The 25577-nt window shown below is 40.1% G+C and overlaps 1 protein-coding gene and 3 pseudogenes across 2 annotated transcripts in view; 3 read left to right on the plus strand and 1 right to left on the minus strand.

The window, feature by feature from the left end:
• Positions 1 to 25577, minus strand: part of LOC140947764 (lysosome membrane protein 2-like) — a 63608-nt gene that overhangs the window by 20110 nt on the left and 17921 nt on the right. The window contains exons 11-14 of one of the 2 annotated variants that reach the window (XM_073396948.1): positions 15913 to 15967; positions 14904 to 15065; positions 14559 to 14596; positions 13623 to 13706 (exon numbers count right to left, since the gene is read on the minus strand). The exons of the other annotated variant lie outside the window; for it this stretch is intronic. Coding sequence (XP_073253049.1) covers positions 13688 to 13706; positions 14559 to 14596; positions 14904 to 15065; positions 15913 to 15967 — 274 coding nt within the window. The 3' untranslated portion in view covers positions 13623 to 13687. Of the gene's footprint in view, positions 1 to 13622; positions 13707 to 14558; positions 14597 to 14903; positions 15066 to 15912; positions 15968 to 25577 lie in introns of those variants that run through there. 2 annotated transcript variants of the gene reach the window in all.
• Positions 7894 to 11392, plus strand: LOC140948465 (uncharacterized; annotated as a pseudogene).
• On the plus strand, positions 16858 to 20842 carry LOC140948005 (uncharacterized; annotated as a pseudogene).
• Positions 22944 to 25099, plus strand: LOC140948006 (roundabout homolog 2-like; annotated as a pseudogene).

Consider the following 25577-nt stretch of genomic DNA (forward strand, 5'->3'; position numbering starts at 1 on the left):
AATACAAAGACACTCCACCAATTGCAGAAGAGAATTGGATGAATTATTTCCAGTGTCTACATTCTAATAAGCCACTTACTTCTGAGCAACAGAAAGTTGTCAATGAGTTAAGAACACGAGAAGAAATCTTAATGCAATCACGACCTCTAGACTACTTCATAACAGAAGCTGAAATAAGCAAGACAGCAAGAAAATTAAAGAAAAAAACAAATCTGCATACTCCGACAAAATAAGAAACGAAATGATTAAAGCTAGCTTACCAACACTGCTACCTGTTTACCATAAACTTTTTAATACTGTTCTTAACTTAGGAACAGTGCCTTAAAATTCGTGCAACGGTCTTATAACTCCCATATTTAAATCTGGCGTAAGAAATGACCCATCAAATTACCGCGGGATTTGTGTTTCTAGTTGTCTAGGAAAGTTGTTCTTTTCAATTTTAAACCAAAGACTTCTTGAACACGTCACTTCGCTGAACATACTCCACAAGTCTCAAATCGGCTTCTTACCTAAAAATCGAACATCAGACCACCTCCTAATATTACGAACTCTTATAGACAAGTACATACACTGTCACGGTGAGAAAGTATACGCTTGTTTTGTTGACTTTAAAAAAGCCTTTGACTCAGTCTGGCATGACGGACTTTTACATAAATTATTACAAATTGGTGTAGGGGGATGTTTCTATAAGTTGATCCAAAACCTATATTCAAACTCTTCGTGTGCATTGAAAATAGGTACGAGTCAAACAAAATCTTTTAGCTATTCACGAGGCGTACGCCAGGGCTGTATTTTAAGCCCCTTACTTTTCAATTTATACGTTAATAACTTAACGTCCGCATTTCAAAATACTTTATCAGACCCTATCATCCTTCCAAATGGTACCAAATTAAATTCGCTTTTATATGCTGATGATTTAATTATTATATCACGATCTAAAATAGGATTACAGAACTGTCTCAACACATTATCCTCTTTTTGCAACTCTTGGATGCTAGATATAAATTCCAAAAAGACCAAATTTATGGTCTTTCAAAAACGAGCGAAGAAAAACTCCAATCTAGAATTCCATATAGGTGAAGAAACCATCTATATTGTCCATGAATATACAAATTAAGGAACCCGTATCTCCTCAACCGGTAATTTTAATATCTCACTCGAACACTTGAAAGAGAAGGCTCTTCATGCTCTTTTTAGTTTAAGAAAACACACAAACTTTAGCAAATTAAAACCTTCTCTTGCTTGCAAAATATTTGAAACGATGATTTCCCCAATATTATCATATAATAGCGAAATTTGGGGTGTATATGTTAAACATTATTTTAAAGCTTGGGACAATACCCCAATTGAAAAAAACCCACTTGAAATTTTGCAAGCGTTACCTAGAAATAAGCGATAAAGCTTCAAATGTTGCAAGTAGAAGTGAATTAGGACGGTGCCATTAATTATTAATATTTATAAAAACATCCTTTATTACATATTGTATCTTCTGCGTAAAAACGAGGATACTATTGTTAAACAAGCCTTTCGTACTTCGCTAGAACTTCACTGTAATGGTAAAAATAGTTTTTACCATAATCTTATGAAAATATCTGAATATTATGACCTCCTTGATTTTGATCCTAATAATTTAAGTGAAGCTAAGATCAAACATTATATAGATATAATAAAACAAAAATAATTATTACATATTGGCAACATACAATCCATCATTCTAAGAAACTACAATTGTACAGCTTATTTAAACATGATTATAAAATTTCAAGTTATCTAGACTTAATTAGAAATTCTACTAATAGGAAAGATTTAGTGAAAATTCGTATAAGTAACCACAAACTCATGATTGAAACTGGAAGATATAATCAAACTTACCGCAACGATAGATTCTGCCCTGTTTGTAACTCTGGTATAATTGAAGACGAATTTCATTTTCTCTTCCATTGTCCAAAATACTCAATCCCAAGGGAGAAATTCTACAATCAAATGCAACAAAATTTTGTCGACTTTAATCAGCTATCTTACACAGAATTAATAATTAAATTGATGAATTCACAGAATTTTTCCGTAAATTCACATTTGTTGAAATTTGTCTCATTATGTAATGATTTACGTAGTAATTTGTTATCAAATCATGCTGATGACACTTGATTGACTATAGTAATCATTGCATTGCATTATCATTGTTATGATTTGTTTGTTTGTTTGTTTTTTTATGTTAAACCTTTTGCAATACTGTAACTACATAATTATAGTCATGCAAATAAAGCTTATGTTGTTGTTCTTGTCCAAGCTATACACGCGGGTACCCCATTGCACCTGACAGGCTGCACATTATTGTACTGTGTTGTTATTTTGAGGTAGCTCGTGTGTGTGGGTCAGTGTTGTGTTGAATTCCACTACGAAACTGTTTTGGGAAAGCCAGCGCTTCTTTTATTGGCTATTACGAAGTTACGCAGGATAAGGGGTGAAAATTGTCTCCAATATGGCTGAATCTAAAAGCTGGCAGGATAAAGTGAATCCTGAGTTCTCATTGACTGCCTTAGCGGGAAGGATGAGCCTTACCTTCTCGTGATCTCCAGCTTTGGCCCGGCAAAAACAAGTTAGGCTTTTGGCCATATAATGAAGGCTTTATTGACCAAGCTTGTTCGGTCAAGATGACTGGATATCGGCCTCGTATTTTTGCATTTTCATTGACCTCGACTTCGCCTACATCCATAAAATCGCAGAAAAGATCTAGGCCAATATTCATCCATCTCGACCACACTCTTCGTCGATCCTTGCATGGTGCATTTTGTGCCATTAAACGAACACCGACCCATACGAGATGCATGTGTACAAAAAGAAACAGGGAAAAAACGCGAAAGTCATTTCAAATTCGATTTATTGATATCGCTAGATGTACAACGAGACTTATATAAGTACGGCTACTTTATTAGTCTCTTCAGTCTACTAAAAGAAATTACCATGGAGGCTTTTATTCTGCTGTCGTAGTATTTTGTCCCTATTTCTTGTTATAATGCATTTTTGTACTCCTGCATTTAACATTCATAGCGAGCTACTCGACAACGCTGCAAATAACTAGTAATAAATAAACCAGCAGTTTCCAACTGTTTTCTTCAGTACTTAATAGCATGCTTTACTTAGCGCTTTCGTTTTAATGAATGGATGCTCATATATTTTATTACTGAGACTATAATGAAAAGAAAAAGCGATCATATAAAACTAGCTTGAACACTAGTCAATCCCTATAAAAATTTTGAGGTAAATCTTGATATCATTTCACGTTAGGGAAAGCCAAAGAGGTCATGCACCTTTCAGAAGTTCTTGTAGAATCTCGTGGCCATCAAAAATGTTTTAAGCAGCACTCGTACTTGTATTTCAAACAGATGGGTCGCGTGCACCAACATTTTAACGAGCTCTTAAGCATGTTAAGAACTTGTTTGTTTTTTGTGGGTAAACAAATTACAATTAAAATTATTACCTTCACAAAGTGTACTCGTCGAATATCGCTACCATTAAAGAGGTCATTCAAAACGTCTCAATCAACGTTCTCTGGGCTGCTTAAGATATAGCTGTCTGTCTTCGCTCCTCCCCATAAAATGTACTTAGTCCGAAAAACGCCCAACGAATAGTACCAAGCGACGAGGAGCGAGAAGCGACGGCTCTATTCGCAGGCTATGGCATTCTCAAACTTTTAATTTTTGTTTTTCAATAAATGAAACATTTATTTAAAAGCATGACTAACATTAACAATATTAAAAAAATAAGGACTCAAAATACAAAGTTACAACATTGACAGGATGTTAATGATACAGCTTCAAACATTTCTGTAGTTCTGTTCTACAGAAAACCAACCCCTGAAGCGAGGCGTTTTCGGGGGCACAGAAGTACATTTTAAGTTGTAGTAAACGAGCCAAAGCCCCCTTTAGTGATAACCCTTTCAGTTCCTTCTCGTCCTACTGTGCTTTCAAATCAGCTTTCACATTGAGCGCTTGCTCAGTATAGTAGGCAAAGGAGCTTAAGAAATGCGATTCTAACGACGATGAAATTATTGAATTTTTTGGAAATTTTTTAATCATTCCTCATTTGAGAATTTTTTTTATGCCCAGTTCCTTTACGGTGGGGAAAAAGAGAAATAATTTTGCTAGTGTTTAAAACACTCACACTAAATCTCATTCCCAGGTAGCCAATAGCAGTGAGAGAAGTTCAAACTCAATGGCAGTAACTCTTGTGCGTTTACGTGAAGTGAAAACTCAAGAGGCTTCCGAAAACCACTTTTTCAACGGTAGTATACTTAATCAGAGAATAAATTACTCATGGTGTCTCTTTTAGAGTACTCCACAATTCTTTGCCTTTGAGGTTCTGATCTATCACATCTTTAACGGAGGCACACACTTTTTAAGTGTACACTTTGTTTCTGTGGAAACGAAAAAAGGGTTGTCATTAATTATGTCCTTCACTCTAACGTGTAATAAAAGGAAATTAGAGCCAAACGTTGCCAAGGTTGGTCGCTTAGAAGAGTTTGGACACCGGAGGACTTTACCGTGAACAGGTTGGGCATATCTAACTGAGACACGGCACACATAAATCGAAAGATCACCGACACATTTTTATCACTGCGAATATACCACTTATCGACCTGGCAGTACGCAGAATCTTGGTCACATGAACTTAGTACCCCATTTCCGAGTTGCCCCGGGTCTGTGCATCAAAACGAGGTTAAGTGCTCAGCCTTTGATATGAAATCTCACGCGAATAAAACTCATTTTCACAAGAAAGGTTGTGCACTTGGCCTCATTTTGAAAATGAGGGTTTTTAGAACTTGCGAGTGGCCTGTTTAATGCCCCTAGTTCCCAGAAGTCTCTTATAGTTCAGTGGTACAGCATCGGAACTGGTGACCAGAAGAAGGTCCTGTGTTCGATTCCCGAGTCGCCCTTGTCGCTGATTAAATAAACATGACCCACAGTATCAAAATCGCGTGGTGTCGCAGTACCCATTATTTTGCCATCATGTATCAGGTGGCCGCTTCAGAAAAGTTAAAAACAAGAAAGATATTGACACCGCAAAAATGGGTGAAGGCTACTTGAAAAAAGAGACAATTTTGACGGTGTAAATTTAGGTACTTTGGATAAGAGGTCGCCTAAGAGTAACCTTCGATGGTTCCTTCCTTTTTTAAAGATAACAGGGAGAAAGCAAGATCTCAGTCTACGTGCCAGAGACGATTGTACATGAAAGTTCGACTTAATTACCAAAGTTCTTCACTACATACCCTCCATTAATGGGTCTCCTTTCCTCACTGTTGCCAACTTAAAAAAAGGAACGAACAACGTTTATACAACTTTACATAGAAGACCTTACAAAGAATAGTTCGTTCTGTAGCAAGTGTCAAAACGTGCGGTAATTTATACTTGAATTTAATCAACACAACTTTGAGCGATGACAGCATGAGATAAAAACCTCTCCTGCTACTAAAGTGCTCGCGACGTGATATCAAAAACTGCAAAGTTATACACATACTTAAGAGACAAAGAACATCTCCACGAACCACCCCTTTGAAATTGGTGTCCTTCCATTCCGGGATACAGGTTAGGGTTTACTGATCAATTAGACACACCTCAAAGCCTTTTTGCTTTGAAAGTATCACCAAGACTATGGCTACAATAATGAACAGGCAACCCAAGACTATGAGAAGATACTCAATCGCATATGCTATTGTAATCGCGCGGTAAACTTTATCTTTGAACTCTGTTGCTTTCTCATCACTGATCATTGCATTCTGGAAACACAAAACACGTGGACGTCAGTAATAGCTATTCCCCTTGAATATATGAGATAAATAGTCACCTGTATGCTTCTTGCTACACACTGGCGAGCCTGCGATCAAGCTCCTTATTCAAGCGCAAATAGACTGGCAGCTCGCGTATGACACCGAGCGCTTGTGAGCCCGCACACACAAAAAATAAGGTCGGCAATTCAGCACTTCAGAGACCATAAGGGGAAAAGGTACAAGCTTTCGGCATCGCAACGATTTCTGGAATCGTTTGGATGGAAAAACGTTACTTACGATCGACCAGTCATAACGAAGGCTTGTTTCCCAGGGATATCCCAAAAATCACTACACCCAAAGCATGCACTGTTTCTCCCTATGGTTTCTGATGTGGGGAATCTCATACAAATTACTGAATTTGGTCAATTAGTGCCTTTTCCACTGGAAAACGGCCAGGTCCAGAGAATACTTGTTCGCAGGCTTCACACGAGCGGTTTACATATCACTTCTCATGAAAACACAATAATTATATCAGGGACCAAAATCTTAGGAATATGGTCAGCTCTCTCTTAACGGACACCTCTGCAAGACAAACACCTCGCTGAAACGGACAGCTGGAGTTGACCGCTAGCTGCCTTTCTTCACTCTTTTTAGTAGACTCTCTATAATACTGACATCTCTCTGACACGGACATATGGGTGTCAGAGAAATTCGACTGTATGATGAATAAAGAGAAGGATCATCAAGGGCAAAATAAATTAGAAGGAATTCTGTTTATTACTCTTACTTTATTACTTACTCCTTATCTTGGTTTGTTTCTTTTTCACTCAAAATCTCCTATTACAGGTAGATCATGTTACCTTCAAGGAATGCTTCGTCTGTTTGTAGATTATGCAGTTATCCATCCGTAAACAGGGTAAAAATCACGCTCTCTTTAAGGGGAAACCAAACAAACTAACTCGGTTTGAAGATAGACATATTTTCCTTCGAAATGGTTTCAAATGCAATAAATACACCAATTCATTTCTTTTTCCTTTGCTAGATATATCAAGCTCTGTTTCATGTTAGCTATAACCTTTTCATCGTGAGTTCATGCAAAATAGTTGACTGGAGAAATCTGGAAGGCCTGATTGAAATAGATCTTGAGGGAAAGGGGTGGGGAGATGGGCGTACAGTGTATTGCTACTTTATGACGGTCGTTCCTCCAATGATTTCACGTGGCGATTATTGTCTCTTTCTGCGATCATTTGTTAAACCAGTGCTTTGTAAATATAGTAACAAACAATAAGCATTCTTTTCCAAGCTATCTTTTTAGGATAATGATCAACCTATCTGAATGCGGAAAAAGCCCTAAAGGAACTAAATGAAACTTCTCATTAAGCGAAACTGCGTTAAAAAAACTTATGCAATCAGGACATGTCTCAATGACCGTCCATGCTGTGTCAACAATCTTTAACTAGAATGGAGACGACAAAGGTTCGTTCTAATTCAAAAACTGTATCAGTTTCAATGTTACAAAGTCTCTCTATTTTTATTTGCTTCGTGGCTCTGATTCACGTCAAGTTGGAGCTGTACGCACATCGAGACACCATCAGAGTTTTGACTTCTCAACACAAAGGAGAAAATCCCGTGCTAAGAAACACTGTAAATGATGAAACGAGTCATTCTACACTTACGGAGACACACAATGACTTGGCGGAAGGTCTGTATATGTCCCCGTTGAGACTATTGAAATATCCCTTCTTCTGATTACTTAGATAGTTCTTTCATAGCCCTATTCTGAATTGACTCACGTTGAATAGGACAGGGGCACACATTTTTTAAAAAAAACTTTTAAAGCACATTGGTATAGTATAGCTATTACTAAACGAGGATCGTACAATCCCTAGACTCGGAGACCAAAACTTCACTGACTTCGGTAGCACAAAACAAACCGGCAACGACATTATGAGGTTGTACGTTAAGGAAGTTGTGACAAGTCCAGGTACATACTATGCTCAGGATTTTAAGGATTTGTCGATTAAAATCGCTCCATAGTTTGCGAAAAACCAACTCAAAGCCGATGATTTCCTCCTTGGCTTGTTTATGTGCGCCCATAACACCCTCGGGTATATTTCCTTCACCTACTTAAGCAAGAACGGCCTTCTTACTTTTTCTTATCCAATCATACTGAGTCAAAATCTCTTGCAGAGAAATACACTCGTCAGAAACGTAACATAGGGAGTTCGAAGAAGGGATCAAATGACAGCAAAATGATCAGTGGTGATGAAATCAAGAAAGAAGTGCAACGTGTTCTTAGTAACCTGGCCTGTAAAGTACGTTGCCCAAAAAACACCAGGGGAAGACGAGGGAGGCCTGGTGAAAGAGGTCCACCCGGGCCTCAGGGACCTCCCGGCCCTCAAGGCGATCCGGGCCCTCAAGGTCCAAAGGGCGATCCTGGTAAAACCATCTCAGCTCCTTCTATCGTATCACCTCCAACGCCCACCGTGGTTAATGAAACCGATGTAGCCTCATTTCAGTGCAAGGCTAGAGGAAATCCCAAGCCTCAGATCACGTGGCTGAAACAGAACTCTAGTCTTCCTGCTAACAAACGAATCGTGCAGTCACGTGGTACCCTGATGATAAGGGATGTGACGCCACAAGATGGCGGAATGTACACGTGCCAAGCGAAGAATTTACTCGGAGTTGTAACATCGTCAGTCATATTAACTGTTCAAGGTAAAAAGGTCTGATTTTAGCTCCTGTCCGACAAAAGATTCGCGCATAGAAACTTGTTTGCATTTAAGAGATTTTCTCTCGCCATTGCAGAAACATTTCGTCACTTTGTAAGGCCAATTACATCCGCGTACTTCGGTAAAGGAAGATTTGAGAAACAAAACATATGCCTTAGTATTCTCTTAGTAAGCAGTGGGTCCACTCAGACTAAAGTCCTTGCAACAAGTTGCTTAAAGTTTAAAGCTATGTAGCCTGCAAAGCGCAGACGCATTTCCGGTCGTCGTTTCTCTCCCTCCGAAAAATAGCTATTTTTCGGAGGGAGAGAAGCGACGACCGGAAATGCGTCTGCGCTTCGCAGGCTAAAAGCTATGTTGCCCCTCTGGGGGTTTACGAGCAACTCGCCCGCTAGTGCAGAGGTACCATTGGGTATCTGACTTTACATCTTGGTGTTCTTTATTCTTCACAGCAACTCATACTGCTTCCTATTACCGCATCACATAACGACTACTGCTCAACAACTACCTGCACACCAATCAACCACCAATCGACCCCCTAAATTCTTAAATAACTTGAATGTAGGTACCTTCGGGCTTGCTGACCATGAGAATTAGAAACGCTTTTCCTAATGAGTTAACGAATTTCCTGTTGATAACCAAAGTGGAATAAGCAAACCTATAAGGTTAATAATGTCAAGTACAAGAAAACCAATGCAAGCGTGACAGCTAAACCCATGAGGCTCTACTTTACTCCAAAACAGGAACTCCGTGAGATGTAGGTAACAATCAAGGTCAACGATGGTTCCAAAACGTGCCCACTTCAAGGACTGACACTCAAATTTAATAAGTGAAATTCATGTTGAAAAACTACTTAATAGAATTTAAAAACCTGTCGATACAAATACGGATTAACCTTGATCTACAAACTGACCATAACAAAACTCTCTAGGAACGAGTGAAACGTCAAGTGTGAACATGAAATAAACCAAAAATTGCCCACAAAATACTTCACAACAATACGTTCAACTACAATCGAACCTCCCGTAAGTGACCACCCAAAATGCGTAGACTGTTCACTTAACAATAATAGGCTGATTTAGCAACAGAACGGGGACGTCAGTTGACAACGAAGTGCAAATCAAACAACTGGCTTGACAAATGGCAGAGGGGCAAATTGGGCACCGGAAGTCGTGTTTAGTCCTCTTCGAGCGCTTTTCCGTCGCCGACTGACGTTCCCGTCCTGTTGCTAAATCAGCCAACCACAGGGGGTCTCCTACGGGAGGGTCTCTTACAAGAAGAGGCTCACTCACATCTACTCGTAGAGATACTTAATTGCATGCAATTTCTAAGTTACGATTGTAGTTCCATGCATGTTGTCACTAAAAAGTCATCGTATATTGTATAGGTAACATTATAGTACATAAAGTAAACGTAGAGATAGGACCATGCGTCAAATGTTGGCTTAGGAGATGTTAAGCGTATCGAAAATGATTAAAACGTCAGCCCCGAAATGTCGTACCAGTCGTTTACCGGAGGTGGTTGTTTACGAGAGGTTTCAACTGTAATTAAGGCTTTGACAAGGAAACTTTTGGCGTTTTAGGTTGTAGCTTATTGAAGATGGTCGTTTATGACAGATGGTCACACTTGAAGATTCGAGCTCGTTTTTTACTTATCGTAACATATAACTGTTGTTTGTTTGCATTATACAGTTGCTGCCCTAATCACCCAAAAGCCCTCGTCTATCATTGTCGAAGAAGGACAAAATGTGACCCTGGTTTGCAAAGCTACTGGTCAGCCTACACCAACAATAATATGGCGCAAAGCATTTGGTCACGTGTCTAAAGCGAATATTGTGGTGGCAGTTTGGAATATGACCATACTCAGCGTTACAAAAGCAGATAGTGGGACTTACGCGTGCTCCGTAAAGAACCTTTTAAGCGAAGATTCTGCTGTTGCATTAGTGACAGTGATTGAAAGGCTCGAATTCGTTTTGGCTCCTCCCTCTACAGTTGTTGCAAAAGAGAGCAGCGACATAATATTAAACTGTGCAGCCCACGGCAAAAAAAAATATCCTGTGGGAAAGACAGAGCCAAGCACTTCCTAAAAATCACGCCATTTTTTCCAATGGGACGTTGCTTCTGAGGGTGGTTTCTGTAAATGACGCCGGAACTTACAAATGCGTAGCGAAAAACTATCACCGCTCTATAGAAACAGTGTCTGTTGTTAAAGTGCTAAGTAGTAAGCCCAGGTCCTGTAGCGAGTTAAAATCGAGACGCCCTGGAAGCTCTTCTGGTAATTATATTATTGATCCTGATGGCAAAGGTGGCGTGACTCCATTTAGCGTGAATTGTGACATGAATGACAAGGGCGGAGTTGGCGTGACGATCATTAGTCACGTCAGTGAGAGCAGAACCTATGTTAATCAAATTCCTGGATGTAGCTACAACGGATGTTATCGTAAAGATGTGACTTACTCAGGAGTTACTACCCATCAACTGGCGGCGCTTACTCAAGTCTCGCGAAACTGTGAACAGTTCATCAAGTATGAGTGCACAACTGGCTCAGGGTTTCTAGAGAGTGGCTTGGCCTGGTGGGTCTCACGTGACGGAACAAAGATGAACTACTGGGGTGGAGCTACTGGCTATAACAACATGTGCGCATGCGGAGTAACAAATTCTTATTCCAGTAGTAGGAAGTACAACTGCCCACCCAGCGGAGGTTGGAGCGAGGACAGTGGCTTGTTAAAAGATAAGTCCACTCTTCCTGTGACACAAATCAGACTAGGAGACTTGGACGGTTCACACGAGCAAGGTTATCACACATTAGGAAAACTCAAATGTTATGGACAGGGATAGCTGATTATTATGCGTTGAATAATTATGAGGGTCCTACGATAAGCTTGAGTCTTACACCCCACTAAATAAAACTTTTAAAAGTACACCTTACCCGATTGTCATGATCAGTAGTAACTCTCGTAAATAACACTGTCAATGAGGATTTTTTTTCCTTTATATTTAGGTTATCTCTGTTTAGAGTATTTTAGCATTTAATGATAGCCGGAGTCTTTCCAATAATCTGTCCAAGCTAAACACGAGGGTACCCCAATGCACCTGACAGGCTGCACATTATTGATACTTATCTATTCTGTGTTGTTATTTTGAGGTAGCTCGTGTGTGTGGGTCAGTGTTGTGTTGGAACTCCACTACGAAACTGTTTTGGGGAAGCCAGCGCTTCTTTTATTGGCAATAAAGAAGTTGCGCAGGATAAGGGGTCAAAATTGTCCCTAATATGGCTGAATCTAAAAGCTGGTACGATGAAGTGAATCCTGTCTTCTCACTGACTGCCCTAGCGGGAAGGTGAGCCTTACGTACTTTCTCGTGATCTCCAGCTTTGGCCCAGCAAAAACAAGTTTTGCTTTTGGCCATATAATGAAGGCTTTATTGACCAAGCTTGTTCGGTCAAGATGACTGGATATCGACCTCGTTTTTTTGCGTTTTCATTGACCTCGACTTCTCCTTCATCCATAAAATCGCAGAAAAGATCTAGGCCAATATTCAGCCAGCTCGACGACACTCTTCGTCGATCCTTGCAAGGTGCATTTTGTGCCATTAAGCTAACACCGACCCATACGAGATGCATGTGTATAAAAAGAAACAGGGAAAAAAACGCGAAAGTCATTTCAAATTCGATTTATTGATATCGCTAGATGTACAACGAAACTTATATAAGTACTGCTACTTTATTAGTCTCTTCAGTCTACTAAACGAAATTACCATGGAGGCTTTTATTCTGCTGTCGTAGTATTTTGTCTCTATTTTTTGATATAATGCATTTTTGTTCTCCTGTATTTAACAATCATAGCGAGCTACTCAACAACGCTGCAAATAACTAGTAATAAATAAACCAGCAGTTTCCAACTGTTTTCTTTAGTACTTAATAGCCTGCTTTACTTAGCGTTTTTGTTTCAATGTATGGATGGTCATATATTTTATTACTGAAACTATAATGAAAAGAAAAAGCGATCATATAAAACTAGCTTGAACACTAGTCAATCCCTATAAAAAGTTTGAGGTAAATCTTGATATCATTTCACGTTAGAGAAAGCCAACGAGGTCGTGCACCTTTCAGAAGTTCTTGTAGAATCTCGTGGCCATCAAAAATGTTTTAAGCAGCACTCGTACTTGCATTTCAAACAGATGGGTCGCGTGCACCAACATTTTAACGAGCTCTTAAGCATGTTAAAAACTTGTTAGTGTTTTGTGGGTAAACAAATTACAATTAAAATTATTACCTTCACAAAGTGTACTCGTCGAATATCGCTACCATTAAAGAGGTCATTCAAAACGTCTCAATCAACGTTGTCTGGGCTGCTTAAGATACAGCTGTCTGTCTTCGCTCCTCCCCACAAAATGTACTTAGTCCGAAAAACATCCAACGAATAGTACCAAGCCACGAGGAGCGAGAAGCGACGGCTCTATTCGCAGGCTATGGCATTCTCAAACTTTTAATTTTTGTGTTTCAATAAATGAAACATTTATTTAAAAGCATGACTAACATTAACAATATTAAAAAAATAAGGACTCAAAATACAAAGTTACAACATTGACAGGATGTTAATGATACAGCTTCATACATTTCTGTAGTTCTGTTCTACAGAAAACCAACCCCTGAAGCGAGGCGTTTTCGGGGGCACAGAAGTACATTTAAAGTTGTAGCAAACGAGCCAAAGCCCCCTTTAGTGATAACCCTTTCAGCTGCTTCTCGTCCTACTGTGCTTTCAAATCAGCTTTCACATTGAGCGCTTGCTCAGTATAGTAGGCAAAGGAGCTTAAGAAATGCGATTCTAACGACGATGAAATTATTCAATTTGTTTGGAAATTTTTTAATCATTCCTCATTTGAGAATTTTTTTTATGCCCAGTTCCTTTACGGTTGGGAAAAAGAGAAATAATTTTGCTAGTGTTTAAAACACTCACACTAAATCTCGTTCCCAGGTAGCCAATAGCAGTGAGAGAAGTTCAAACTCAATGGCAGTAACTCTTGTGCGTTTACGTGAAGTGAAAACTCAAGAGGCTTCCGAAAACCACTTTTTCAACGGTAGTATACTTAATCAGAGAATAAATTACTCATGGTGTCTCTTTTAGAGTACTCCACAATTCTTTGCCTTTGAGGTTCTGATCTATCACATCTTTAACGGAGGCACACATTTTTTAAGTGTACACTTTGTTTCTGTGGAAACGAAAAAAGGGTTGTCATTAATTATGTCCTTCACTCTAACGTGTAATAAAAGGAAATTAGAGCCAAACGTTGCCAAGGTTGGTCGCTTAGAAGAGTTTGGACACCAGAGGACTTTACCATGAACAGGTTGGGCATATCTAACTGAGACACGGCACACATAAATCGAAAGATCACCGACACATTTTTATCACTGCGAATATACCACTTATCGACCTGGCAGTACGCAGAATCTTGGTCACATGAACTTAGTACCCCATTTCCGAGTTCTCCCGGGTCTGTGCATCAAAACGAGGTTAAGTGCTCAGCCTTTGATATGAAATCTCATGCGAATAAAACTCATTTTCACAAGAAAGGTTGTGCACTTGGCCTCATTTTGAAAATGAGGGTTTTTAGAACTTGCGAGTGGCCTGTTTAATGCCCCTAGTTCCCAGAAGCCTCTTATAGTTCAGTGGTACAGCATCGGAACTGGTGACCAGAAGAAGGTAATGTGTTCGATTCCCGAGTCGCCCTTGTCGCTGATTAAATAAACATGACCCACAGTATCAAAATCGCGTGGTGTCGCAGTACCCATTATTTTGCCATCATGTATCAGGTGGCCGCTTCAGAAAAGTTAAAAACAAGAAAGATATTGACACCGCAAAAATGGGTGAAGGCTACTTGAAAAAAGAGACAATTTTGACGGTGTAAATTTAGGTACTTTGGATAAGAGGTCGCCTAAGAGTAACCTTCGATGGTTCCTTCCTTTTTTAAAGATAACAGGGAGAAAGCAAGATCTCAGTCTACGTGCCAGAGACGATTGTATATGAACGTTCGACTTAATTACTAAAGTTCTTCACTACATACCCTCCATTAATGGGTCTCCTTTCCTCACTGTTGCCAACCTAAAAAAAGGAACGAACAACGTTTATACAACTTTACATAGAAGACCTTACAAAGAATAGTTCGTTCTGTAGCAAGTGTCAAAACGTGCGGTAATTTATACTTGAATTTAATCAACACAACTTTGAGCGATGACAGCATGAGATAAAAACCTCTCCTGCTACTAAAGTGCTCGCGACGTGATATCAAAAACTGCAAAGTTATACACATACTTAAGAGACAAAGAACATCTCCACGAACCACCCCTTTGAAATTGGTGTCCTTCCATTCCGGGATACAGGTTAGGGTTTACTGATCAATTAGACACACCTCAAAGCCTTTTTGCTTTGAAAGTATCACCAAGACTATGGCTACAATAATGAACAGGCAACCCAAGACTATGAGAAGATACTCAATCGCATATGCTATTGTAATCGCGCGGTAAACTTTATCTTTGAACTCTGTTGCTTTCTCATCACTGATCATTGCATTCTGGAAACACAAAATACGTGGACGTCAGTAATAGCTATTCCCCTTGAATATATGAGATAAATAGTCACCTGTATGCTTCTTGCTACACACTGGCGAGCCTGCGATCAAGCTCCTTATTTAAGCGCAAATAGACTGGCAGCTCGCGTATGGCACCGAGCGCTTGTGAGCCCGCACACACAAAAAATAAGGTCGGCAATTCAGCACTTCAGAGACCATAAGGGGAAAAGGTACAAGCTTTCGACATCGCAACGATTTCTGGAATCGTTTGGATGGAAAAACGTTACTTACGATCGACCAGTCATAACGAAGGCTTGTTTCCCAGGGATATCCAAAAAATCACTACACCCAAAGCATGCACTGTTTCTCCCTATAGTTTCTGATGTGGGGAATCTCATACAAATTACTGAATTTGGTCAATTAGTGCCTTTTCCACTGGAAAACGGCCAGGTCCAGAGAATACTTGTTCGCAGGCTTCACGAGCGGTTTACATATCACTTCTCATGAAAACACAATAATTATATCAGGGACCAAAATCTTAGGAATATGGTCAGCTCTCTCTTAACGGACACCTCTGCAAGACAAACACCTCGCTGAAACGGACAGCTGGAGTTGACCGCTAGCTGCCTTTCTTCACTCTTTTTAGTAGACTCTCTATAATACTGACATCTCTCTGACACGGACATATGGGTGTCAGAGAAATTCGACTGTATGATCAATATAGAGAAGGATCATCAAGGGCAAAATAAATTAGAAGGAATTCTGTTTATTACCACAAATTAAGTGTGAAAATTGGTTAAAATGGATAAATAAATATTCACTACTCCGCATGCAACTAACAGCAACCTACCTCAGCAGCGAACATAACTTGGAGAAACACGGGTTGAAATTTGCCAGTCGTTTGCCTATAAAAAGTGAAAGAAAATCATATCCTGAAGAGATTTCCCTATCAAACAAAATATAAACTAACTGCCTTTTCAGCAAATTCAGCAAACTTGATCTCACAGCAGCACAATAATGCGGAAATAAGCTCTTACGGAAGTAACAATACAGGCACATTAACGTATCAGTATCAAGTCCGACATTTTGTGATTTTGTAATGTTTCAGTATTTTCAAAGACGTGACCTGTCTTACTCCTTATCTTGGTTTGTTTCTTTTTCACTCAAAATCTCCTATTGCAGGTAGATCATATTACCTTCAAGGAATGTTTCGTCTGTTTGTAGATTATGCAGTTGTCCATCCGTAAACAGGGTGAAAATCACGCTCTCTTTAAGGGGAAACCAAACAAACTAACTCGGTTTGAAGATAGACAAACTTTCCTTGGCAATGGTTACAAATGTAATTAATACACCAATTCATTTATTTTTCCTTTGCTAGATATATCAAGCACTGTTTCCTGTTAGCTATAACCTTTTCATCGTGAGTTCATGCAAAATAGTTGACTGGAGAAATCTGGAAGGCCTGATTGAAATAGATCTTTAGGAAAAGGGGTGGGGAGGTGGGCGTACTGTATTACTACTCTATGACGGTCGTTCATCCAATGATTTCACGTGGAGATTATTGTCTCTTTCTGCGATCATTTGTTAAAACAGTACTTTGTAAATATAGTAACAAACAATAAGCATTCTTTTCCAAGCTATCTTTTTAGGATAAAGATCAATCTATCGGAACGCGGAAAAAGCCCTAAAGGAACTAAATGAAACTTCCCATTAAGCGAAACTGCGTTAAAAAGGCTTATGCAATCAGTACATGTCTCAATGACCGTCCATGCTGTGTCAACAATCTTTAACTAGAATGGAGACGACAAAGGTTCGTTCTAATTCAAAAACTGTATCAGTTTCAATGTTACAAAGTCTCTCTATTTTTATTTGCTTCGTGGCTCTGATTCACGTCGAGTTGGAGCTGCACGCACATCGAGACACCATCAGAGTTTTGACTTCTCAACACAAAGGAGAAAATCCCGTGCTAAGAAACACTGTAAATGATGGAACGAGTCATTCTACAATTACGGAGACACACAATGACGTGGCGGAAGGTCTGTATATGTCCCCGTTGAGACTATTGAAATATCCCTTCTTCTGATTACTTAGATAGTTCTTTCATAGCCCTATTCTGAATTGACTCACGTTGAATAGGACAGGGGCACACATTTTTTTAAAAAAACTTTTAAAGCACATTGGTATAGTATAGCTCTTACTAAACGAGGATCGTACAATCCTTAGACTCGGAGACCAAAACTTCACTGACTTCGGTAGCACAAAACAAACCGGCAAAGACATTATGAGGTTGTACGTTAAGGAAGTTGTGACCAGTCCAGGTACATACTATGCTCAGGATTTTAAGGATTTGTCGATTAAAATCGCTCCATAGTTTGCGAAAAACCAACTCAAAGCCGATGATTTCCTCCTTGGTTTGTTTATGTGCGCCCATAACACCCTCGGGTATATTTCCTTCACCTACTTAAGCAAGAACGGCCTTCTTACTTTTCCTTATCCAATCATACTGAGTCAAAATCTCTTGCAGAGAAATACAATCGTCAGAAACGTAACATAGGGAGTTCGAAGAAGGGATCAAATGACAGCAAACTGATCAGTGGTGATGAAATCAAGAAAGAAGTGCAACGTGTTCTTAGTAACCTGGCCTGTAAAGTACGTTGCCCAAAAAACACCAGGGGAAGACGAGGGAGGCCTGGTGAAAGAGGTCCACCCGGGCCTCAGGGACCTCCCGGCCCTCAAGGCGATCCGGGCCCTCAAGGTCCAAAGGGCGATCCTGGTAAAACCATCTCAGCTCCTTCTATCGTATCACCTCCCACGCCCACCGTGGTTAATGAAACCGATGTAGCCTCATTTCAGTGCAAGGCTAGAGGAAATCCCAAGCCTCAGATCACGTGGCTGAAACAGAACTCTAGTCTTCCTGCTAACAAACGAATCGTGCAGTCACGTGGTACCCTGATGATAAGGGATGTGACGCCACAAGATGGCGGAATGTACACGTGCCAAGCGAAGAATTTACTCGGAGTTGTAACATCGTCAGCCATATTAACTGTTCAAGGTAAATAAGTCTGATTTTAGCTCCTGTCCGACAAAAGATTCGCGCATTGTTTGCATTTAAGAGATGTTCTCTCGCCATTGCAGAAACATTTCGTCACTTTGTAAGGCCAATTACATCCGCGTACTTCGGTAAAGGAAGATTTGAGAAACGAAACATATGCCTTAGTATTCTCTTAGTAAGCAGTGGGTCCACTCAGACTAAAGTCCTTGCAACAAGTTGCTTAAAGTTTAAAGCTATGTTGCCCCTCTGCGGGTTTACGAGCAACTCGCCCGCTAGTGCAGAGGTACCATTGGGTATCTGACTTTACATCTTGGTGTTCTTTATTCTTCACAGCAACTCATACTGCTTCCTATTACCGCATCACATAACGACTACTGCTCAACAACTACCTGCACACCAATCAACCACCAATCGACCCCCTAAATACTTAAATAACTTGAATGTAGGTACCTTCGGGCTTGCTGACCATGAGAATTAGAAACGCTTTTCCTAATGAGTTAACGAATTTCCGCGAATTTCCTGTTGATAACCAAAGTGGAATAAGCAAACCTATAAGGTTAATAATGTCAAGTACAAGAAAACCAATGCAAGCGTGACAGCTAAACCCATGAGGCTCTACTTTACTCCAAAACAGGAACTCCGTGAGATGTAGGTAACAATCAAGGTCAACGATGGTTCCAAAACGTGCCCACTTCAAGGACTGACACTCAAATTTAATAAGTGAAATTCATGTTGAAAAACTACTTAATAGAATTTAAAAACCTGTCGATACAAATACGGATTAACCTTGATCTACAAACTGACCATAACAAAACTCTCTAGGAACGAGTGAAACGTCAAGTGTGAACATGAAATAAACCAAAAATTGCCCACAAAATACTTCACAACAATACGTTCAACTACAATCGAACCTCCCGTAAGTGACCACCCAAAATGCGTAGACTGTTCACTTAACAATAATAGGCTGATTTAGCAACAGAACGGGGACGTCAGTTGACAACGAAGTGCAAATCAAACAACTGGCTTGACAAATGGCAGAGGGGCAAATTGGGCACCGGAAGTCGTGTTTAGTCCTTTTCGAGCGCTTTCCCGTCGCCGACTGACGTTCCCGTCCTGTTGCTAAATCAGCCAACCACATGGGGTCTCCTACGGGAGGGTCTCTTACAAGAAGAGGCTCACTCACATCTACTCGTAGAGATACTTAATTGCATGCAGTTTCTAAGTTTACGATTGTAGTTTCATGCATGTTGTCACTAAAACGTCATCATATACTGTATAGGTAACATTATAGTACATAAAGTGAACGCCGAAATAGGACCATGCGTCAAATGTTGGCTTGGGAGATGTTAAGCCAATCGAAAATTATTAAAACGTCAGCCCCGAAATGTGGTACCAGTCGTTTACCGGAGGTGGTTGTTTACGAGAGGTTTCAACTGTAATTAAGGCTTTGACAAGGAAACTTTTGGCGTTTTAGGTTGTAGCTTATTGAAGATGGTCGTTTATAACAGATGGTCACACATGAAAATTCGAGCTCGTTTTCTACTTGTCGTAACATATAGCTGTTGTTTGTTTGCATTATACAGTTGCTGCCCTAATCACTCAAAAGCCCTCGTCCATCATTGTTGAAGAAGGACAAAATGTGACTCTGGTTTGCAAAGCTACTGGTCAGCCGACACCGACAGTAATGTGGCGCAAAGCGTTTGGTCACGTGTCTAAAGCGAATATTGTGGTGGCAGGTTGGAATATGACCATACTCAGCGTTACGAAAGCAGACGGTGGGGCTTACGCATGCTCCGTAAAGAACCTTTTAAGCGAAGATTCTGCTGTTGCATTAGTGACAGTGATCGACAGGCTCGAATTCGTTTTGGCTCCTCCTCCGACAGTTGTTGCAAATGAGAGCAGCGACATAATATTAAACTGTGCAGCTCACGGCAAAAAAGATATTCTTTGGGAAAGACAGAGCCAAGGACTTCCTAAAAATCACGTCATTTTTTCAAATGGGACATTGCTTCTGAGGATGGTTTCTCCAAGTGACGCCGGAACTTACAAATGCGTAGCGAAAAATTACCACCGCTCTATAGAAACAGTGTCTGTTGTTAAAGTGCTAAGTTATAAGCTCAGGTCCTGCAGTGAGATAAAATCGAGACGCCCTGGAAGCTCTTCTGGTAATTATATAATTGATCCTGATGGCAAAGGTGGCGTGACTCCATTTAGCGTGAATTGTGACATGAATGACAAAGGTGGAGTTGGCGTGACGGTCATTGGTCACGACAGTGAGAGCAGGACCTATGTTAATGAAATTCCTGGATGTGGCTACCGTGGATGTTACCGTTAAGATGTAACTTACTCAGGAGTTACTACCCATCAACTGGCAGCGCTTACTCAAGTCTCGCAGAACTGTGAACAGTTCATCAAGTATGAGTGCAATCCTCACTCGCCATTTATTGAGGATGGTTATGCATGGTGGGTGTCACGTGATGGAGCAAGGAAGGACTACTGGGGTGGAGCTACTGGCTACAACAAAATGTGTGCATGCGGAGTAACAAACTCTTGTTCTAGTGGTAACAAATGCAACTGCCCAACGAACAGCGGCTGGAGTGACGACAGCGGTCTACTGACAGACAAGTCCGCTCTTCCCGTGAAACAGATCAGACTTGGAGACTTGAATAGTTCAATTGAGGAAGGTTATCACACATTAGGAAAACTCAAATGTTATGGACATACTTGACGAGTCGACCTAGAGTGCAGCGGTTTTAAATTGGGAGCACTGTATTTTTCAGTTTCCTCAGTAAGTTTTCTTTTGATCTAATAAACGTTGTAGATTATTCTTTATATAAAAAAGGGCAATTTTTTTGTATCTTGCAGAAAAAAAAGGAACATACTTTTTTATCAGTGAAGAGTGATGCATTTAAGATAATATGCTTTAATGAAAAGAGGCTTTACAGTTTATTTGGCTTGCCAACAATTTATTATTAATGACCTGGGAATACTCTGAAAAGTAACAACAATATAAGCAAGGAGAGGTTCAAGCGAACTGGTTGATTATTGTTGCATAATTCAAATACAGTTACTGGTGAACTAAACGGCTTATATATTCACCTAACCAGTTTGAACCGTTCCAATGCCCGACTGAATAGCTGATTATAAAGTTGAAGTCTAAAGTTTTGACGATTGCGTTAAGAACTACGAAGTTGAACTGCAAAATTGAATGTTGTAAACTACTTTGATTTTTGGCGGGATTGGTACGCCTTTGATTACTCAACAATTAACCTGTTGATTCAAAGGTCGTCTTTGGCGGAAAGCGCATGTATCGAGAGCAGTGTTGATCAGTAAACTTGAATGTTGATGGACAAAGTTTAATGTTGAACTCACACTAATAAAGTTGAAGTCTAAAGTTTTGACGATTGCGTTAAGAACTAAAAAATTGAACTGCAAAGTTGAATGTTGATCTTTGTCAAGTCAAATGTTACACTCTCGAGTTGAATGTTGTGATCTACTTTGATTTTTGGTGGGGATGGAACTCCATAATGCTTGAGATTGGCCATGGCCCTTAAGGAAAAATAGAAAAATAAAATTAAGTTCTGAAAGAAATAATTGTATTTTTGCTTTTCCTTTCTAATTTGCTCTTGATGTGTATGTGAGCAAGGGCCATATGCATAAAGCTATCTTATAATTTATTTCACTCTTTTATATTTATGATTGGTTATAAGAATCTCACTTAACTCCGGTGATTTAGAGTTTGTGATAAAAACCCTTGAAGGTGATTGTCTGAAAGCCGGCAGAATAGCAATTTCATAAATTTTTACTCCTAATCTGTTAGTTACATCATTTAGCTACCAACTCATTCATTTAATTTGAAGTTGTACATCTATTTTGGTAAAATCGATATACCGTAAATCCTCTACTAAGCTCCCCCTCTCAAATAAGCCCTTTCCCTCTAATAAGCCCCCTTCCTCCCCCCCCGCTTCTCAGGGGAAGGAAGTTAATATGCCACCCCCTCTTTATCAAGCCCTCCGTCCCCTCCGCTAATAATTATTCACTAGCAAATGATGGACTTTATTAATCAATCCCCACTGTACAACTTCGTGTTGACTGCTCCGGGATGGTTTTATTTACCAGCTGGAAGTTCGGATTTGATTCTGATCCTTGGCGACATGACCAAAAACGTCTTGTTCTTTGTATAATAGTTCTTTATGGAGAACTGATACCATCGTCGTTTCTAAATTAAATATCCCCCGTCTCTATTAAGCCCCCCCCCCCCCTCCCCCAACTCAAATGAGTTTAAAATGAATAAGCCCTCCGGGGGGCTTAATGGAGGATTTACGGTGACCCAGTAGGCAGGATTTAGTGTTAAGTATTATCCAAGCTTTAACTTCTTAACTGTCTGCGAAGGGGCCATACAGCCATCTCACTCACTTGAACTTGTGATGTGTCTGATTACATCACTTAACTCCAACTCCGAACTCCGAACTCCGAACTGCGGCTTGTAATAGAGCCTAAGGCGGGCCGCGTGCGACATGTTAAGCCGGGAAGTCCAATTACATGGCTGACTAACTCAGGATTCTAAGGACTGATATTTATTACAAGTGATTCATTAAATTGCAGGGGGCCGATAGTTTTCAAAAGTTAACGACTGTGTGCCACTGTGGTATGGACAGTTTCCCTGTTGCACCTAAGCGCCCTCTAGGTTCATATTTTGTTCACCTATAAGCAAGCATGACCATCTTTCGTTTTTTCATCCAGTCTAAAAGTCAAAATCTCTTGCAGAGAAATACAATCGCCAGAGGCATAACATAGGAAATACAAAGAAGGAATCAAATGCCAGCAAAATGTTCACCTGTAGCGAAATAAAGAAAGAAGTTCAACTTGTTCCCAGTAACCTAGGCTGTAAGGTACGTTGCCCAAAAAACACCAGAGGAAGACACGGGAGGCCTGGTCAGAGAGGTCCACCCCGGCCTTAGGGACCTCCAGGCCCTAAAGGCGACCAGGGCCCTCAAGGTCCAAAGGCCGATCCTGGTAAAACCATCTCAGCTCCCTCTATCATGTCACCTCCCACGCCCATAGTGGTAAATGAAACCGATGCAGCCTCTTTTCATTGCAAGGTTAAAGGAAATCCCAAGCCTCAGATCACTTGGCTGAATTAGAACGCTAGTCTTCCTGCTAACAAACAAATCATACAGTCACGTGGTCCCCTGACGATTAGGGATGTGACGTCACAAGACGGCGGAATGTACACGTGTCAAACGAAGAATTTTCTCGGAATTGAAACATCATTAGCCATATTAACTGTTCAAGACAAAATAAAGTTGTGGCTTTAAATGTCGTTCTAAAAAAGTGGGGGTAGGGGGGGTGTATTTATTTATCATGGGCTTCTGATTTATCCATACTTTAGTAAGTTGACTGAAGGATTCTTAACTGAGCTACGTAACATTTTTCTTTACGGCTAGTTTATAATATTTTAAAATTAAGGTAATAAAAAAAAAGTGTAAATCTAAGGTTATAATACACAAAGGGGATGGCCCGTCACCGTGCCGGTTATTTGTTATTAAAATATAACTGCCAATACTCGCAACAAAATATGAATATGATCTAAAGAGAAATAAAGCACTTATAAGTTATTATTTCTCATGACCTTTCCTCAACAGAAGTCTGATATTGAGGGAAAAGGAGAATCAAGAAAGATGTCGAAAACGTTAATTGCCAATAGTACGCGTTGGAACCAAGGTCTTAGTGTTAATTTGCCACTAGTTGTAAAAAGTTCAGACTTTGCTCAACGACACATTGTTCTTCACATCTCATCGTTAGCGTTAATAATAACAATACTGTTATTTCTTTGCATTATATAGTTGCTACCCAAATCACTCAAAAGCCCTCGTCTATCATTGTTGAAGAAGGACAAAATGTAACTCTAGTTTGCAAGCTACTGGTCAGCCGACACCAACAGTAATGTGGCGCAAAGCGTTTGGTCACGTGCCTAAAGCGAATATTGTGGTGGCAGGTTGGAATATGACCATACTCAGTGTTACAAAAGCAGATAGTGGGACTTACGCATGCTCCGTATAGAACCGTCTAAGCGAAGATTCTGCTGTTGCATTAGTGACAGTGATCGACAGGCCCGAATTCAGTTTGGCTCCTCCCTCCACAGTTGTTGCAAAAGAGCGCCGCAACATAGTATTAAACTGTGCAGCCAACGGCAAAAAAGGTATTCTTTGAGAACGACAGAGCAAAGCAATTCCCAAAAATCACGTCAAATGGAAGTCTGTTTTTGAAGATAGTTTATCTTAATGACGCCGGAACTTACAAATGCGTAGCGAGAAACTACCACCGTTCTATTGAAGCAACGTCTGTTGTTAAAGTGCTAAGCTTGGTTAAACCCAAATCCTGCAGCGAGATAAGATCTAGACACCCTGGAAGCTCCTCTTGTAATTACATTATGGACCCAGATGGAACAGGTGGCGTTACTCCGTTCAGTGTATATTGTGACATGAGTGACAAAGGTGGAGTTGGTGTGACGGTCGTTAGTCACGACAGTGAGAGCAGGACCTATGTTAATAACATTCCTGGATGTAACAGACCAGGATGTTACCGCAAAGATGTAATTTACGCAGGAGCTACTACTGCTCAACTGATGGAGCTTACTCGGGTCTCAAAGAACTGCGAGCAGTTGATCAAGTATGAATGCACAACTGGCTCAGCGTTTATTGTGAGTGGCTATGCCTGGTGGGTGTCACGTGACGGAACTAAGATGAGCTACTGGGGTGGAGCTACTGGTTATGACAAAATGTGCGCATGTGGAGTAAAAAATTCTTGTTCTAGAGGTGGCAATTGCAACTGTCCATCCAAAAGTGGTTGGAGCGAGGATAGTGGCCTGTTAACGGACAAGTCCACTCTTCCTGTGACACAAATCAGGCTGGGAGACTTGGACAATGCACATGAGAAAGGTTATCACACTTTAGGAAAACTCAAGTGTTATGGACAGGGGTAGCCGATTATTATGCGATGAAAAATTTACGACGGTCCAGTTATAAACTCGACCCTTGCATGTGCAACTGCTGAAATCCATTGAATAAAACTTTTAAGTGATTTTTAGTTTTTCACTATTAGAGTATTATGCCTCGTTATGATGGAACAACAGCAACAACAACAATAACAATAACCTTTGATAGCTAATGAAAAGAAAAGGAGAAATTGTTACATAAAATTATGCATTATGATAACAAAGATGTCTAGGAGCTAAATGAACATACGTTTTCGTGCTAGCACCTAGCAATTTTTTATGCAGTGGTGACAGGTAAAATAGTGGCAAAAAACACAACACAACAAAACGAAGTAAGTAAGTAAATAACACACACATTATACACTATATGGGAACTGAAACGAACGAATATGGACAATATGGTCAACTTTCAAATTGCCTAATCAGTAGATGTTATTTTAGTATTCCGGAGTCTTCAACAATTCTG

Source organism: Porites lutea, chromosome 9 (assembly GCF_958299795.1).
Source record: "Porites lutea chromosome 9, jaPorLute2.1, whole genome shotgun sequence".
Taxonomy (NCBI): domain Eukaryota; kingdom Metazoa; phylum Cnidaria; class Anthozoa; order Scleractinia; family Poritidae; genus Porites; species Porites lutea.